General features: G+C 49.5%; 1 protein-coding gene across 2 annotated transcripts in view; it reads left to right on the top strand.

Annotated features, from left to right (window-relative positions):
• Positions 1-537: 537 nt before the first annotated feature.
• The window catches only part of GPAT4 (glycerol-3-phosphate acyltransferase 4), a 31,464-nt gene continuing 16,000 nt past the window's right edge, over positions 538-16,001 (top strand). Inside the window, exons 1-2 of one of the 2 annotated variants that reach the window (XM_070364364.1) lie at positions 538-696; positions 14,335-15,277. In XM_070364364.1, coding sequence (XP_070220465.1) covers positions 15,113-15,277 — 165 coding nt within the window. In that variant the 5' untranslated portion in view covers positions 538-696; positions 14,335-15,112. Of the gene's footprint in view, positions 697-14,334; positions 15,278-16,001 lie in introns of those variants that run through there. The other variant, XM_070364365.1, reaches the window with a different exon arrangement.

The raw sequence follows: 16,001 nt of genomic DNA, 5'->3' as shown, positions 1-16,001 counted from the left end.
GAGCGCGCCCACATGGAACTAGCGACGCGGCAGCCCGCCTCTCCGCCTCCCGCACCGTCCCTTGGCTCCCCGCCTCCCCGCCTCCCCGCCTCCCCGCCTCCCCGCCTCCCCGCCTCCCCGGCCCACCACTTGGCGCCTCGTCTGCCGGTCTCCTCGCACCCCGCCCCTCGGAGCCCCGCCTCCTCATCCCCGCCCACCCCCTCGGCTCCGCCTCCTCAGCCCACCACTCGTCGCCCAGTCTGCCCGTCTCTCCGCGCCCCGCCCCTAGAAGCCCCGCCCACTTCTGGGCTCCACCTCCCCGGCCCCACACTAGGCTCCCTGTCAGTCATCTCCCCGCGCCCCGCCCCTCGGAGCCCCGCCTCCTCAGCCCTGCCCACCTCTGGGCCCCGCCTCCCCGCCTCCCGGGCCCACCACTCGGCGCCCCGTCTGCTCCTCTCCCGGCGCCCAGCCCCCTATCGCCCCGCCCTCCGGGGCCACGCCCAGCTCTGCCGGGCGCGCGCCGGCGCGTGGGTGCGGGGCGTGAGGTTAGACGGCGGCGGGCGGGGGTGGGGCTGGGACGCGAGGGTCACGTCAAGGCGGCGTAGACAAAGGGCGGGCGCGCGCACGTTCTTACGCACGCCTGGGGCTGGCGGCGGCGGCGGCGAGGGCGGGACGGACGGCCCGCGGAGGGATTTGGCGCCCGGAGCCTCGCGCTGGGTGAGTCGTACGCTGCCGGCCGTTTCCTGAAGGTCATGAACCTCTAGCGGGGCTGGGGGTTTGGGCGGGTGCCCGCGAGGGCCTGGTCCGGGGACCGCCGTCTCCCTGCGCCGCCCCGGCTTCGGGAGGCATCACTACCGCTGCCGGGGTGGGGGGTTCCGGGCGGTGGAGCGGCCCGCCCGTCCCCGCCGCGCCCTCCGTCCGGGGCCGGGCCTGCGCCCTCGCGCCTCCGGCGTGTGTGAGGTCGCGGGGAAGCGCCTTCGCCGTAACGGCTGAGGCGGCCCCGGGATGTCGATTTTCCGCTCTTGATACCCAAAGGAGCCGCATTTTGCTTTTCTTGGGGATTTCTCAAGCCTCGAAATCCTTGCCTTTCCGTTTTGATTTCACGCCCCGCGAAGCATCCTCTTACCAGAGGAATTAGTGTATTTGCTGGCTTACCGTGGCGCCGAGGGCTTTTAACTTTTGCCGTTGAAAAGTTAGGGAAAATGTACACCGTATGAAACACCACACTTATGTGGAAGACAGCCCCGTACCGGACCCTAGTGCCTCACCGCCCAGGGAAGGTCTCTGTGCCGTGTGGACCTGCTCAGGAATAACTTTATACGGGTCCGTTGAGGATTTCCCTTTCTGGTTCATTTCCCTTAATTTTGGTTGAAGTTCGAGTACCTCTCCTTAGTTCCTTGTCATGTAGATTCTACCTCAAACCAAGAGAAATGGCATGAAAAGCAGTTATCCTTAGACCAAAGATTGTAGAAAAAGAGCCCTGTGTTAATGCCAGTTCGATATTCTTTTCTCATTTTCACAACGGTTTTTTTTTTTTTCAATCTTGTATTATGTAGAATTTCAGACAGAGAAGGAGGTAGAGCAGTGAACCAGCATGTATGCCTCATCCAAACTCACGAGCTCACCTGTGATTGAGCTTGTCTCATCCCCCTCACTCCACCCCCATATCTCTAGGATAAATCCTTGATGTCAAAAGTAGCTTGAGAGTCAGAATAAAAATCTTACTTTATGACTTTGCATTTGGACTGAGCCTACCATTACAAGGCCTTCAACTCAGAAGCACTTAATGGCATTGGAGAAGGATCGGAAAAGACATCTAAAATAATTAAGCACCTGGAGGACAGGTTAAAACAAAAGGTGGGGATGAGAGCTCCAGAGCATCTTGTCTTAACTTTCATTTCTGATGAGCCCTCAAGGCCCAGAGAGATTCAATGACTTGTCCCGAGCTGCAGGGAGTGTGAGAGGTTGAACTGAGGCTGGAAAAGACATCTCCCAAGGCTGCATCTCCGGAGAAGGCAATGGAACCCCACTCCAGTACTCTTGCCTGGAAAATCCCATGGGCGGAGGAGCCTGGTAGGCTGCAGTCCATGGGGTCGCTAAGAGTCGGACACGACTGAGAGACTTCACTTTCACTTTTCACTGTCATGCATTGGAGGAGGAAATGGCAGCCCACTCCAGTGTTCTTGCCTAGAGAATCCCAGGGACGGGGGAGCCTGGGAGGAGGCCGTCTATGGGGTCGCACAGAGTCGGACACGACTGAAGCGACTTAGCAGCAGCAGTAGCAGCAAAGCCGCATCTAGTCTTCCTCCTGTACCCTGCTGCTTGCCTTTGGGTGTTTTCTCTGGAAAAGAGAAAAGTGTGAAAGGGCTGTGATTGAAAACTCTTCTGATGAAGGGCTAGGGTGGGCAAATACGATCCTTTCTGCCAAAATCTGGAATAACGAAACTTTGGGACAGGCCGTAAATTATTTCTTAAGCTAGACTTGGGACAAACTGAGGAGTTCTCATCATAGCTTTGAGGAAACATGGGAAGATGCTGACCTTAAAAGTGGAATTCCAGACTGAGAACGAGAACAAACTTGAAGATTTCGATTACACTCATAGCTATTTAATGAAGCGTGACGAAGAGAAACTGGAAGGATTTTTAGGGGGGTTTACCCTTGGCTTCCCTGGTGGTTCAGACAGGAAAGAATCTGCCTGGAACACAGGAGACCCGGGTTCGATCCCTGGGTTGGGAAGATCTGGAGAAGGGCATGGCAACCCACTCCACTATTCTTGCCTGGAGATTCCCAAGGACAGAGGTGCCTCATGGGCTACAGTCCATGGGATCACAAAGAGTTGGACACGACTCAGCAACTACCTTACTTATACTTGATGTTATGCTCTTCGTAGCATCGAAAACAATAGCGCCCTCCCATAAAACATCCTTCCTTGACATGAGCAGATAAGAATCCAGCACTATGTTTGTTATAGGTTAAACTTTTTTCTTTTAAACCATAATCTGCATTTTCTATCGTACTTTATCCAATAAAGTTTCTTCGTCTCAAATAAGACAGGTAAATTCAGTTACCTGGGCCTTAGGTTTTTTTTACCCTTAAATGCTGCCTGAGGGATGCTGTGAATTCTTGTATGTAGACTTCTCTGAGTTTGCTTATAAGTTCAGTTTGTATGATATGACATAATTGTTTATAAATTTACTTTCAGGATGGACTTTTCTTCTGTGAGTTTGTGACCTAAATACAGTAATTGTCATGCACATCTAGCTTATGGAAATGTGGCTCCAGTGAACAGCATCTGGGTATCTTGGTAAATCATTACTCCTGAAGACATGGGGTGGTTGGGGGGGAATTGTTTTTTTTTTTTTTGAGGGGCAAAGGTCGTGTGTGCTGGAGAATATGGGCCTGGTCGAGCTTGAGCTGTACTGCAGATTTGTTTCTTTAGGTAAAACAGAACCTCATCATAGCAGGCCATTTACGTCTTCCTGTATCATTAGGCTCATGGCGGGATGGGCACCTAAGCAAGTGTCATCAGTGCCCTGTATAATAACGCTTACTGTAGCATGAGGAATGGATTTTAGTTAGGAGGAGCATTATCAGTTCTTGGGGTTCCTCATAAGTCCTTTAAGGCGCTCTTTCCTATAAAACACGGACATGCACACGCCACCAGCCATTTGGAGGCTGGCCTTCTCTGTTGGGGCACTAAGGCAATGGCACCCCATTCCAGTATTCTTGCCTGGAAAATCCCATGGATGGAGGAGCCTGGTAGGCTGCGGTCCACGGGGTCGCTAAGAGTCGGACACGACTGAGCGTCTTCACTTTGACTTTTCACTTTCATGCATTGGAGAAGGAAATGGCAGCCCACTGCAGTGTTCTTGCCTGGAGAATCCCAGGGACGGGGGAACCTGGTGGGCTGTCGTCTCTGGGGTCGCACAGAGTCGGACACGACTGAAGTGACTTAGCAGCAGCAGCAGCATAAGAATTGTTAGGGTGTTTTCCTTCTTATTAAACAGTGAGCTCAAGATCTGCAACTCCAGAAAAGTACTTTGTAAAATGTAGGCATATAGTACACTTCTGTTGACTTTTAAAATAGAAAAACAAACCAAAAAACCAGTGAGGGGACTTAAATCCACAGAAGGTGAATGACTTATTGACGGTCACACAAAGCAGAGAGTAACAGAGCTGAGCGTCCAACCTCAGACTGGACTCCTGAGTCCAGTTCTTAGCCCCTTGCTTTGCACGGTTCTCTTCACACCTCAGAGGACTAGGGAGGGGAAGGTATTATACTTGTGAATGTTTCTCCTTACCCATTGGAGATGTCATTATCTTCAGGGTCTGCCTCAAAAGTTTGTGGTCAGTGCTAAGTAAGAAACAGGTGAAAATAATCTTAATAATTTAACCCAAATTATCCAGACTGTCTCTTCAACATGTAATCAACATACAATCCCTTTGTTAAATTGTCTGTTTTTAATTGGAGAATAATTGCTTTACAGCATCGTGTTGGTTTCTGCCATGCATCAACATGGGTCAGCCATAGGTGTGTGTGTCCTGCCCCACCTCCCACTGCATCTCACCCTTCTAGGCTGTCACCAAGCGTCAGACTTGAGCCCCTTGCATCAGACAGCAAGCTTCCACTGGCTGTCTAATTTTACACGCAGTAATGTATATGTTTCAGTAACATACAAGTTCTTAATGAGATCTTTTACATTCCTCTTTTTTCACCCTAAATCACTGAAATTCCAGTGTCTGTTTTTACAGCTCATTTCAATTTCGACTGTCCACGTTCTCCAGTGCTCAGGGGTTACACGTGGTCAGACAGCACAGAATCACTGTCAACTGAAAACAGATGAAAGAGCGTTTTACGTTCCTGGTAGAATGCAGGTCTGAGGTTAGAGGTTTTTTTCCCATTGCACTGGGTCTTTATTGTGTGAATGGGCTTTCTCGAATTTCGGTGAGCGGGGCTGCTCCTCGTTGCAGCGCACAGGCTTCTCATTGCGGTGGCTTGTTTGTTGCAGACTGTGGTCTCTAGAGCTCGGGCTTCAGCAGTTGTGGGGCCCAGCCTTAGTTGCTCCACGGCATGTGGAATCTTCTCAGACCAGGACCCTTTCCCCTGAATTGGCAGTCAGATTCCCATCCACTGTGCCGTCAGGGAAGTTTGTGGTTTTGGTCATGAGTTTTTTTTTTCTTTCCTGTTTCAGTGATTTCTCTGCATATTTAGGGTTGTTTCAACCTTGTGGCAAGTTGAACAAAGAAGTCCCATGTTTCACAGATTTTTGTGATGAAATGCTTTCTCATTTTAAGTAAGACTGCTTAGTCGTAGGGGTGAGGGAGCTTGACTTTTAAAAAATGGCTAGTGACAAAATTCAATAATAAAATAACCCAATAAAAAATAAAGATTTTCACGCTTCACCAGGGAAAACATACAGATGCCCAGTAAGCACACGAAAGATGCTTCACATCGTTGGTCAGGAGGGAAACACAAAACTGTAAGATAAACACCTCACATCCATTAGCCTGTCTAAAATTAAAAAGATCGATCATAACAACTGTTGGTGAAGATGTAGAACAGATGGAACTTTCGGACACTGTTGGTGAGAATTAACACACGGTCCAACCAGTTGAGCAGCCGGTTTGGCAGTTTCATCTAAAGCTAAATGCTACCTCATTCCACTCCTGGGTATTTGTATTTACCCAGGAGAAGTGAAAGTGTGTGTCCTTATGTGGCTGGTAGGTAGTGGCTTTATTTGTAACAGTCCCTAACTGGAAGGACCAATTGCTGGGTGAGCGGGTAAAGAAGCTGTGGCCTGTTCTACCCAGGGCAACAGCTCAGCAGTAGGGACTGACATGGGCAGCAGCTGAATGGTTCTCAAAGGGATTATGCCAAGTGAGATAAACCAGACAGAAAGGTGCTGAAAAAAGGAGGACATGAAGTTGCTTCCAATTACACATACATTACTCAGAAATCAAAGCACCAATTTTCAAATGGAGTTCTGAGAGCAGTGTTCAGGGCCTTAGAGCCCCAGCAAATCAAATTGTCCTTTCTTCACCTGATGACTCCAGAATAGCGGTGTGTCCCGTATCTTTGTCCTTTTTTTTCTTTTCTGGTGATGTTGCTTTATGTTGAACTTGGTTCCATGTTACTTATTACCCAGATCCAACTCACATGAGGCCTTTCTGGGCAAGGAGAAAGTATTTAGGCCTTAACTGAGGTCGACCTCAGTTAAGACAGTGGCCCTGAAGCTGACCATATTCCTGTCGTCTTCCCAGTAAGTTGAATCACCCTTGAGCCTGACATATCCTGGCTTTGTCTCGGACCATCTGTTTTTATTCAGGATTGCTGTCGGCTGTAAGCGTATCCCTGGATTTTCAGCAGCTCAGGTTTGCTTCACCCAGCAGCTCTGGGCTGCCCATCTCCTTGGAAATGTGTTTACACCTTTCCTCCTGAGCAGCAGCATCCTACTCAAGCAAGTTTCTTACACTCCACTCCTCTGACACACTCGACAGCAGATTCACCCCAGTGTATATTTCCTCTGTGTGCATGCCTTTATTTACCATCACATCAAAATGGGGGCATTTGCTGGTCTGTGACCTGACTGAGTAAACTCGGAAAAGTGGATACCTGCCCAGAGCAAAATAGAGTCCAGGGCACAGAAAGACCCCTAGAGGAGGACCCAGATCTGAGATGTAGTCCTGCCTCTCTTACGGGCACCTTTGCGGCTCGTCTCAATCACTTAACTCTTCCAAGGCTTGATAATTTAAGCCATTAGAAGAGCTTGGATTAGAGTTCTCGGTAATTGACTAATAAAGTCGTGGCTTGCTCTAGCCATCTTTGGGGTTGTAAACGCCTTCCTGCAGCAGTGGTGTCGAAAGCAGATTTCTCCTTAGTGTTACGTCATGGCTTGGGAAACACCTTCCAGAGCCCCTTCTCTGTAGTAACAGGAACCTAGCATAGTAGTAATGATGTGTTTTGAACATTTCCCTTGTTCTAGGCACTGTGAAAGTGAACGGTTTTTTTTGGCAGGTGTTGTTGAACAGAAGCTTAAAGACATTTAAGTTATTTACTCAAAATAACAGACTGGGCTTCCCAGCGGGGTGAGTGGTAAAGAATCTGCCTGCCAGTACAGAAGATGAGTTCGATCCCTGGGTTGGGAAGATCCCCTGGAGGAGGAAATGGCAGCCCACTCCAGTCTTCTTGCCTGGGGAATCCCAGGGACAGAGCAGCCTGGTGGGCTGTAGTCCACGGGGTTGCAAAAGAGTCAGACTTGACTGAAGAGCAGAGCACACACATATGCACGCACACTCAAACTAGTAAAGTGATCAAGTTAGGATTCAAATCCTAATGTCTTTTTTTTGATTCCTGTCTGCAGACATTACCAAATGGTCCCAAGGTGGGTAGAATCAATTGCCCCAAGTTGAGAACTACTGCTCCAGTTTATGTTTAGTAAGAGTTTTTAGAAGTAGAGTTGCTGGACCTAAGGTTATATGTAATTTAAATTCTGACGGTGATTACCGAATTGTTCTGTGTAGAGGTTGTATCCTTGTGCATGCCAGTCAGTAGTATTTGAGGGTCTTTTCTTTTTTCGCCAATAGGATGGGTTATCAGAAACTTTTTTTGCTGCCTCACTGTGGTTTTCATTCTCGTTTCTTGACAGCTGACCTTTGTCTAGGCTCTTAGTGCTTGCTAGGCACCGTGTAGTAGCTTGTGGTCTGTGGATTTTGTGACATGCTTTGAAATGCCTTCCTCCCCATCCAGCCTCTTAAAGTTTGGTACTTAGTATTGTGGACAGCACCCAGGGTGTCCTCTGATCATAATGAAGTGATCATAGGTACCATTTATTGAGATCTAACGTGCAATAGACGTTGTGCTTAGTATGCTTTAAAAATACACTGTGTCGCCTAAGCACTTATCTTTCATACAGAGGCCTGTCTTGTTTCTGAATGGGTGTTTGACGTCTTCCTCAGCAGCAGGTGTGGCCTCCTGAGGTGTAGGGTGTGTCACAGAGCTATGGAGAGCTGACAGAAAAGCAGTTCCTGCAGCTGGGAGTCTAGTAGTCCCTGCCTGGGCTTCCCAGGTGGCGCTAGTGGTACAGAACCTGCCTGCCAGCACAAGAGGCGTGTTCATCCCTGGGTCAGGAAGATCCCCCAGAGAAGGAAATGGCAGCCCACTCCAGTATTGCCCGGAGAATCCCAGCAACAGAGGAGCTTGGCGGGCTGTAGTCCATAGGATCCAGAGGATCAGACACAACCGAAGCAACTCAGCATGCACATGCCTGGTGATCCAGTCAGAATTGGTTTAGAAGCCTCAATTTAAATTTGTAAGATCCCTGTTATTTTCTCTTCCAGAACTCTTTTTTTTTTTTTTTAACATATATATAAATTGAAGTATAGTTGGTGTATAATATTATATAAGGTACAAGTGAACCATATAGGGATTCATAATTTTTAAAGGTTATACTCCATTTAGAGTTATTAGTATTATAGAATATTGACTGTATCATCAATGTTGAATAGGATACCCTTGTAGCTTATTGTATACCCAATAGTTCATACCTCTTAATCACTTACCCTTTTGTTACGCCTTCCCTCTCCCCACTGGTAACCACTGGCTTGCTCTCTATCTGTGAGTCGCTCCTCTTTGGTACACTCTCTAGTCTGTCTCTGACTGACCTTTCACTTGGCATAACGCCCTCCAGGTCCATCCACATTGCTGCAGATAGCAGCATTTCACCTTTTTACGGCTGAATGGTGTTCCATTGTGTGCATCCCCCACAGCATCTTTATGCGGTCATCTGTTGGTGGACACTTAGGTTCCTTCTGTATCTTGGCTATTGCAAATAATGCAGCCGGGACCATTGCAGTGCATAATCTTTTTGAATTACTGTTTTTTGTTTTCTTTGGATATATGCCCAAGAGTGAGATTGCTGGATCGTATGGTAATTCTGTTTATAGTTTCTTGAGGAAGAACTATACTGTTTTCCACAGTGGACACAGCAGCTTACATTCTCACCAGCAGTGTATGAGAGGTCCCTTGTCTCCACCCACAACTTTCTTCTTGTTGACAGTCATCGAAGTGTGAAGTGATGGCTGTGTGTGTGCCTTTTTGTGGAAAATGTGCGTGTAGGTGTGTGTGTTTACCACAACATGCTTTCATACCTAACGTGGTGTGGGGCATGGGGTATGTGCCCTGAGCTAGTCACCCTGAGAACTGAGAAGTGTCCCGTTTGGGGGCTCTGGTTTGCACCCCGGGGTTGAAGAGTCTCATTAGCTTAGAGGTGGACCATCAGCTTCCTGTGATGAGACCACCTTCCCTCCCGAAAGGCTCAGAACTTCGTTCTTAGGGTTTCCTTGGACTGGCTGGACTCCTGGGGGAACGTTGGTCCAAGTGACTCTGGATTTGGCTGAAAGTGGGGGAGGTGAAGAGAAAGTAACTATTGCTTTGAGCTGATGACTTCCGCTGCTTCCTGTCAAGGAGTTGCAGTTCTGTTGCCTTTCCTACAAGAACATTTATCTAGCAACTGGTGTGATAGTTCTGATGTGAACAGTTTGCTGTACTTCCAGAGACTGGAGTCCGTGTTGAGGGGCCTTAAGGCACCAGCACCTCTGGGTGTAATGGCGGCTCCGGGATCCAGCAACATGTTTGGGGGCCCGTTTGATACCCACAGCTTTCTTACCTCGTCCATACTTCTAAGAATCCACAGGAGGATTGTTCGGTGTTGGCCACAGAACTTGTTTGGCTAGTTGCTGTTCTGTGTTCTGGAGTCTGGTACTCTGGGGTGGAGTCTGGGTAGGGGGCTAGGGACAGCGGGGCAGTTCACTGCCTCTGAGGGGAGGAAGGAGCTCTGGGGTCAGGGGTCTGCAGGCTGCTGCTGTGAAGGGTCGCCTAGTAGATAGCTGAGGCTTTGCAGGCTGTGGTCTTGTCACATTATCCTTTTTCTTAGGACTGTCAATAAAGATGTAAACACTGTTCCTAGGTCATGAACCTTATCAAAACTGCCTCAGATTTGGCCCAGGGACCTGGTGTGCCCACTTCTGAACTAGGTGAAGTAATTAGTTTATTGCTAAATGTGTTTACTTTCATGTTTTGAGGACATGAACCCAGAATAACCTTGGGAATTCTCAGTTGGTTGTGGTCCAGAGTAAAGAGATCTAAGCTCTGACTTGGGAAATCAAAGTCACCCTGCTGTCTGTCACCTTGGGCCCATGGACGTCAAGGTGATCGTGGCTTATGTGACAGCAGCTATCCCCTGGCACAGGGGTTGGGGAGTTGGATAGAGATGCGGCCCTGGGATTAGGCTGGAATTTGACAGGTTTAAGGAATACAGTGACTCAGCAGATTGACTTGATTTTAGTCTCAGAAATAGATCTAACTTCCTGAATGTCCTTTGGGACACTGTTAGAAATCTGGCGTGTACCAACAGCTTGACCAGTTTATAGAAATAGGCAAACAGGTTTGTATCTTGGATTCTGAGAACACCAAATTCTGCTACAGGAATGCAGATTTGTCTTGTGGTTTCTCCCTGGTCACAAGAAGTTCTACGCACCTGGCCCAGCATGGAGGAAGTGTTGGCGTAGCTCAGGGTGTTTGAGAGAGAGGAGGTCCTGGGGGTTACAGAGCGGGGCTGGGAAGTGGGCGCGCTTGTCCATGTGCCTCCTCCGCTGGCTGCAGCCGTGCAGCCCCAGGCAGCTCCCCCTCTCCGCCTCTTTCCCTCACCTGTCCACAGCAGGGCTGACAGTAACGCCACCGTAGGGCGCGGCGGGAGTTCGGTGAGGACGGCCCGTGGAAGGTGCTTACTGTGTGAGCTCAGTGTCCGTCTTGGTGGTGTTGCATAAGCGTTAGCGATGACCATGTGGAAGCGGAAGTGGAGGACCACTGCCCCTGAAACAGCTGGAAATCACCGATCTTTTCACTGTCTTAGTTTCCCTGCCAGGGCTGTGGGACGTGGCGGGAGCAGTTAGGGGTCAGGGAATGGGGTCCGGGTCTCCCCCGCTGAGTTCCCTAACTGGTAAAATGGAGAGTACATATTGACAGGTTGTGAAGTAACATGAGAAAGGCCTTTGAACTCTGTACTGCAGTGGACAGGACTCACAGTGAAGTCAGGCCCCTGTGCACTTGTCCCCTTGCTTGAACTTTTAAATGTACTGGAACCAAGCCAGAAGGAGATTGGTGTGAGGACAGAAATGTTTGCCAGAGAAAAGTGAGAGGATGCTCCCACATTTGGAACAAGGGACTGTATTAAGTGAAAAGCCAAGAAGGCTACATCCTGTAAGGTTCCAATTAGGTGACATTCTGGGAAAAAATCTAACTGGAGACAGTGAAAAGATCGGTGATTTCCAGGGGTTGAGGGCAGGGAGGGATGAAAAATCAGAGCCCAGAGGATTTTTAGAGCAGAAGATATTCTGTACGCTACTATAATGATGGGTACCTAGCACTGTACAACCCCAAGAGTGAACCCTAATGTAAACAGCCTTTCTAATAAAAGAATGGACGGAGCGTCCCTGGTGGTCTAGTGGTTAAGAATCCGCCTGCCCATACAGGGGACACAGGTTTGATCCCCGGACCGGGAAGGTCGCACCTGCTGCAGAGCAGCTAAGCCCGTGCGCCACAGCTCCTGAGCCTGGGCACAGAGCCCTCGAGCCAGGCGCCAGTGAAGCCCGTGCGCCTGGAGCCGTGCTCACAGCAAGGGAAGCCGCCGCTGCTCACCGCAGCCAGAGGGAGCCGGAGCACGTCAACCAACACCAGCTTGGCCAAAACCAGAAACAGAATAATAAATCTTAAAAAAAAAAAAAGTGGCCAGAAAGGCTGGAGGAGTTATCTACCAAGAAAATGTGACGGTATCTTGTAAAACTAAACTGTGCTTCTGGGAATTCCCTGGTGGTCCAGGGGTTAGAACTCAGCACTTCTACCACAGGGGCCACAGGGGTCGATGCCCTTTCAGGGAACTCAGATCCCACAAGCCACACAGTGCAGCAAAAAAAACCCTGTATTTCCCAAGTCAGAAGTGGAAGACAGATAAGGTATATTCTCACATAAATGTGGCGTTCAGAACATATGCACTTGCAGAAACAGAAGAATGGTGGTTACCAGGGACCAAGGGGTAAGACAAATGGGGAAATGTCGGGCAAAGCGTAAATACTTACAGTTTTATGAAATGAGAAAGTTCTGGGATAGTGATTACAGTTGAAAGTTGTTGAGAGGGTAGATCTTACATGGTCTCACCACATACACAGAAAAGGTGACTCTCTGACTAACACTCTGCTGCTGCTGCTAAGTCACTTCAGTCGTGTCCAACTCTGTGTGACCCCATAGACGGCAGCCCACCAGGCTCCCCCGTCCCTGGGATTCTCCTGGCAAGAACACTGGAGTGGGTTGCCATTGCCTTCTCCAATGCATGAAAGTGAAAAGTGAAAGCGAAGTCGCTCAGTCGTGTCCGACTCTTAGCAACCCCATGGACTGCAGCCTACAAGACTCCTCCATCCATGGGATTTTCCAGGCGAGAGTACTGGAGTGGGCTGCCATATCAAATCCTGCTTTGGCTCCGCAGAGTTGCTCAGTGTTAATGTGTCGGTTTTGTCAGTTCAGTTCAGTCACTCAGTCGTGTCCAACTCTTTGCGACCCCATGAATCGCAGCACACCAGGCCTCCCTGTCAACATCACCAACTCCCAGAGTTTACCCAAACTCATGTCCATCGAGTTGGTGATGCCATCCAGCGATCTCATCCTATGTCGTCCCCTTCTTCTCCTGTCCCCAATCTGTCCCAGCATCAGGGTCTTTTCCAGTGAGTCAACTCTGCATGAGGTGGCCAAAGTACTGGAGTTTCAGCTTCAGCATCAGTCCTTCCAATGAACACCCAGGACTGGTCTCCTTTAGGATGGACTGGTTGGATCTCCTTGCAGTTCACGGGACTCTCAAGAGTCTTCTCCAGCACCACAGTTCAAAAGCATCAATTCTTCGGCGCTCAGCTTTCTTCACAGTCCAACTCTCACATCCATACGTGACCAAGGCTATGGAAAAACCATAGCCTTGACTAGACAGACCTTTGTTGGCAAAGTAATATCTCTGCTTTTTAGTATGCTATCTAGGTTGGTCATAACTTTCCTTCCAAGGAGTAAGCGTCTTTTAATTTCATGGCTGCAATCACCATCTGCAGTGATTTTGGAGCCCCAGAAAAAATAAAGTCTGACACTGTTTCCACTGTTTCCCCATCTATTTCCCATGAAGTGATGGGACCAGATGCCATGATCTTTGTTTTCTGAATGTTGAGCTTTAAGCCAACTTTTTGTCAGTAAATCAGGGGAAATAAAAACGAGTTATTTTTTTCCGTTATACCTAGATTTCCTTTTCCCCTGCAATTCCATCTCTAGGAGGTTATCCTGAAAATATATTTGCACGTGCATTTTGTATGCTGAATCACATAGACAGGTTCATTGTATTGTTTATAACAACAGAAGGGTAGAAACATTGGTGTCCACCCTCAGGAGAGAGCTGTTAACTGACTCACGGAGCATTCTTACAGCTGAGAACTGTGCACCTGTCTACAGGAAGGGAGCTCCGTTGGTGCGGAGGCAGCACTGTCCCAGGACGTGTCGAGCCAGGAAATAAGACAGAAAGCAGTGTTCAGCGCGGGCCCTCCTGCTGCCTGGGTGGCTGGGGCAGGAGCGATCCCTAACGGTGTCCCAGGGTGTGGGGGAACGTCTCAGGAAGCATCCGGAGTGTCCTAATGTTGGGGCTGCTTCTGCGGCCCAGAGCTCCAGGCAGTGGGGGACAGCGAGGAGGCCCATCTTCTCCTTGGAGTGTGCCCTCTTTATCTCTTGAAAGGTGTCTTGTGTCCATATATTTTCCTTAATTCATTTTTTAAATTTGAGGTCTCTAATGATTTTTTTTTTAATTGAAGTATACTTGATCTATGGTGTTGGGTTAGTTTGTGCTGTGCAGCAGAGTGACTCAGTTTAAGCATATACATACATTCTTTTTCATATTCTTTTCCATTATCGTTTTATCAGGACACTGCATATGGTTCCCTGTGCTGCGTGGTGGGATCCTGTTTGTCCATGTAGTGGTGGACAAACCACTACATGTAATGGTTTGCATCTGCTGAGCCCAGACACGCGTGTGTTTCCTATTAGAAAAGTGTGAGTGGCTCCAGCGGTACTTACACCAGCGGGGTTGAAACCTGGATGAAACGCCTGCGGTTTTCGTCCACGCCCGCATGTGCTGCCTGTGTGCGCTGCCTGGTCCCCTCGACCTTGGGGATGAGAGGAGCTGGCCCTGGCCCTCGGCCCCCACCCCCGAGCGCAGGGCGCCCTCCCCTCGGTGCCGTTTGTGTCGCATGCCTGACGGTGTTTCTGTCTCCTCCTCCAGCTTCAGCAGCATGTAAGCAACTTCCTGCCAAGACCCCAGGTCACCGCCGAGAAGAGGGCCTGAGGGAGGAGCATCCAGAGGAGCCCAATGCCAGGCGTGCCTGGGATCACACTCCCCGCGGGCAGTATGAGCCATTCCCTGCCAGTGCCTCTGTGCCCCTGGCAAGGCCTGTAGCTCTCCAGGGCGGACGGTCCCAGGAGCGGTGTGCCAGGAGCCCCCAGAGGAAGGATGGGGCCAGATGTGAACACAGTTTTCAGCTTATGAAGGAGTTTTAAGGAAAACAGTTATTTAATTTCCACTTATTCACGTTCACAAGACTTCTGTGGGAAGTGCCAGCGAGTCGAACCTCCCCACACCCACCTCTGGAGTTATCAGGCTTTTTCTGGCAGCATGTTGAACTCTTCTTGGTACTTCTGGCAATGACAGACCTTCAGGACAGATTCATCTGCTAAATGCTCTTGGGCAGGAGATACAGGGAAACTTCTGGAAGCAGTGCCAGCGGAACAGAGCCCAGAGTGCGCCCGGGCCACCCACTGGCTGGGCTGCCCCACCTGGCCTGAAGACTGAGCCCGCCCCGTCTGCCTGCAGCCTGTCTCCTCCAGGGAGGCCCTCGGGGGCCTTCAGCTCTCACCCTCTGCCCAGTCTCCGTTCCAGCCGTCAAGGGATGCGAACTTGGGAATGGAGTTGGCCCTCCCCAGCCAGGTGCTGACGGAGAGGACCATCTGAGGCCAGCTTTGTTCTCGGGGAGGAGGGCGCTGGCCTGGCCTGCATCCCCACCATGTTCCTGCTGCTGCCTTTCGACAGCCTGATTGTCAGCCTCCTGGGCATCTCCCTGACGGTCCTCTTCACCCTCCTCCTGGTTTTCATCATCGTCCCCGCCGTTTTCGGAGTCTCCTTTGGTATCCGAAAGCTCTACATGAAAACTCTGTTAAAGATCTTTGCGGTGAGTATGCTATCTACAAATGGTTGCTTCCCCAAGGAGAGAAGTGCCGTTAGCCAAAAAAAAAAACGAGTTGTTTGTGTCTGGTTGATTGTGAGCTCTCAGAGGGACGTGGAGAGTGTTGGTAGAGTTCGAAGGAAGTGGCATTTTGAGCAGAAAGGATAACTAACATGAGCTTGTGAAGCCGCAGCAGTCTTTTCCTTTGAGCTCAGGTACTGGCATGTTTGGTCCGTCTGAGCAGAGGGACCACACCTGGCCTGTATGTTTCAAAAGGAGGGACTTAGAAGCAGTCACTGCAGGACGCCGCCTGTGATTATGTAACAGATGCTGAAAGTCAGAGCTGCTGCTAGCGTTTTCCCTCACTGATAAGTATGGGAGGGTCTCTTTTCTGTTTCAAACATTTATCTTAAATAGGTTTTTAGACGTGAGGCAAGAAGAAGTCACAGAAAAGGGCATTTGAAGAATTGTGCTAGTTTCTTTAAGACAGAGGAGAAGAAGAATATTTCCCAACATATGTCAGAACCTAAGTAGTTAGACCGCTGAACAGAACTGGTCATGGGGTTAAGGAAATGGGCAAGAAGTGGTATTTCCTGGAAGTTGGTCTGTGCTGTGAGCTTTTCAACATCTCTTCAGAGGTTTGGTAATTGATGAGCAGTATCTGTTTTCAGTAGTCCCCAGATCTTCAGCTATTCTTTTCCACGGCTGAGACCATGTGTGATTGGGGAAA

The sequence above is a fragment of the Bos mutus genome, chromosome 27 (genome assembly GCF_027580195.1).
Source record: "Bos mutus isolate GX-2022 chromosome 27, NWIPB_WYAK_1.1, whole genome shotgun sequence".
NCBI lineage: Eukaryota > Metazoa > Chordata > Mammalia > Artiodactyla > Bovidae > Bos > Bos mutus.
This window is presented reverse-complemented; position numbering and strand designations above follow the sequence as displayed.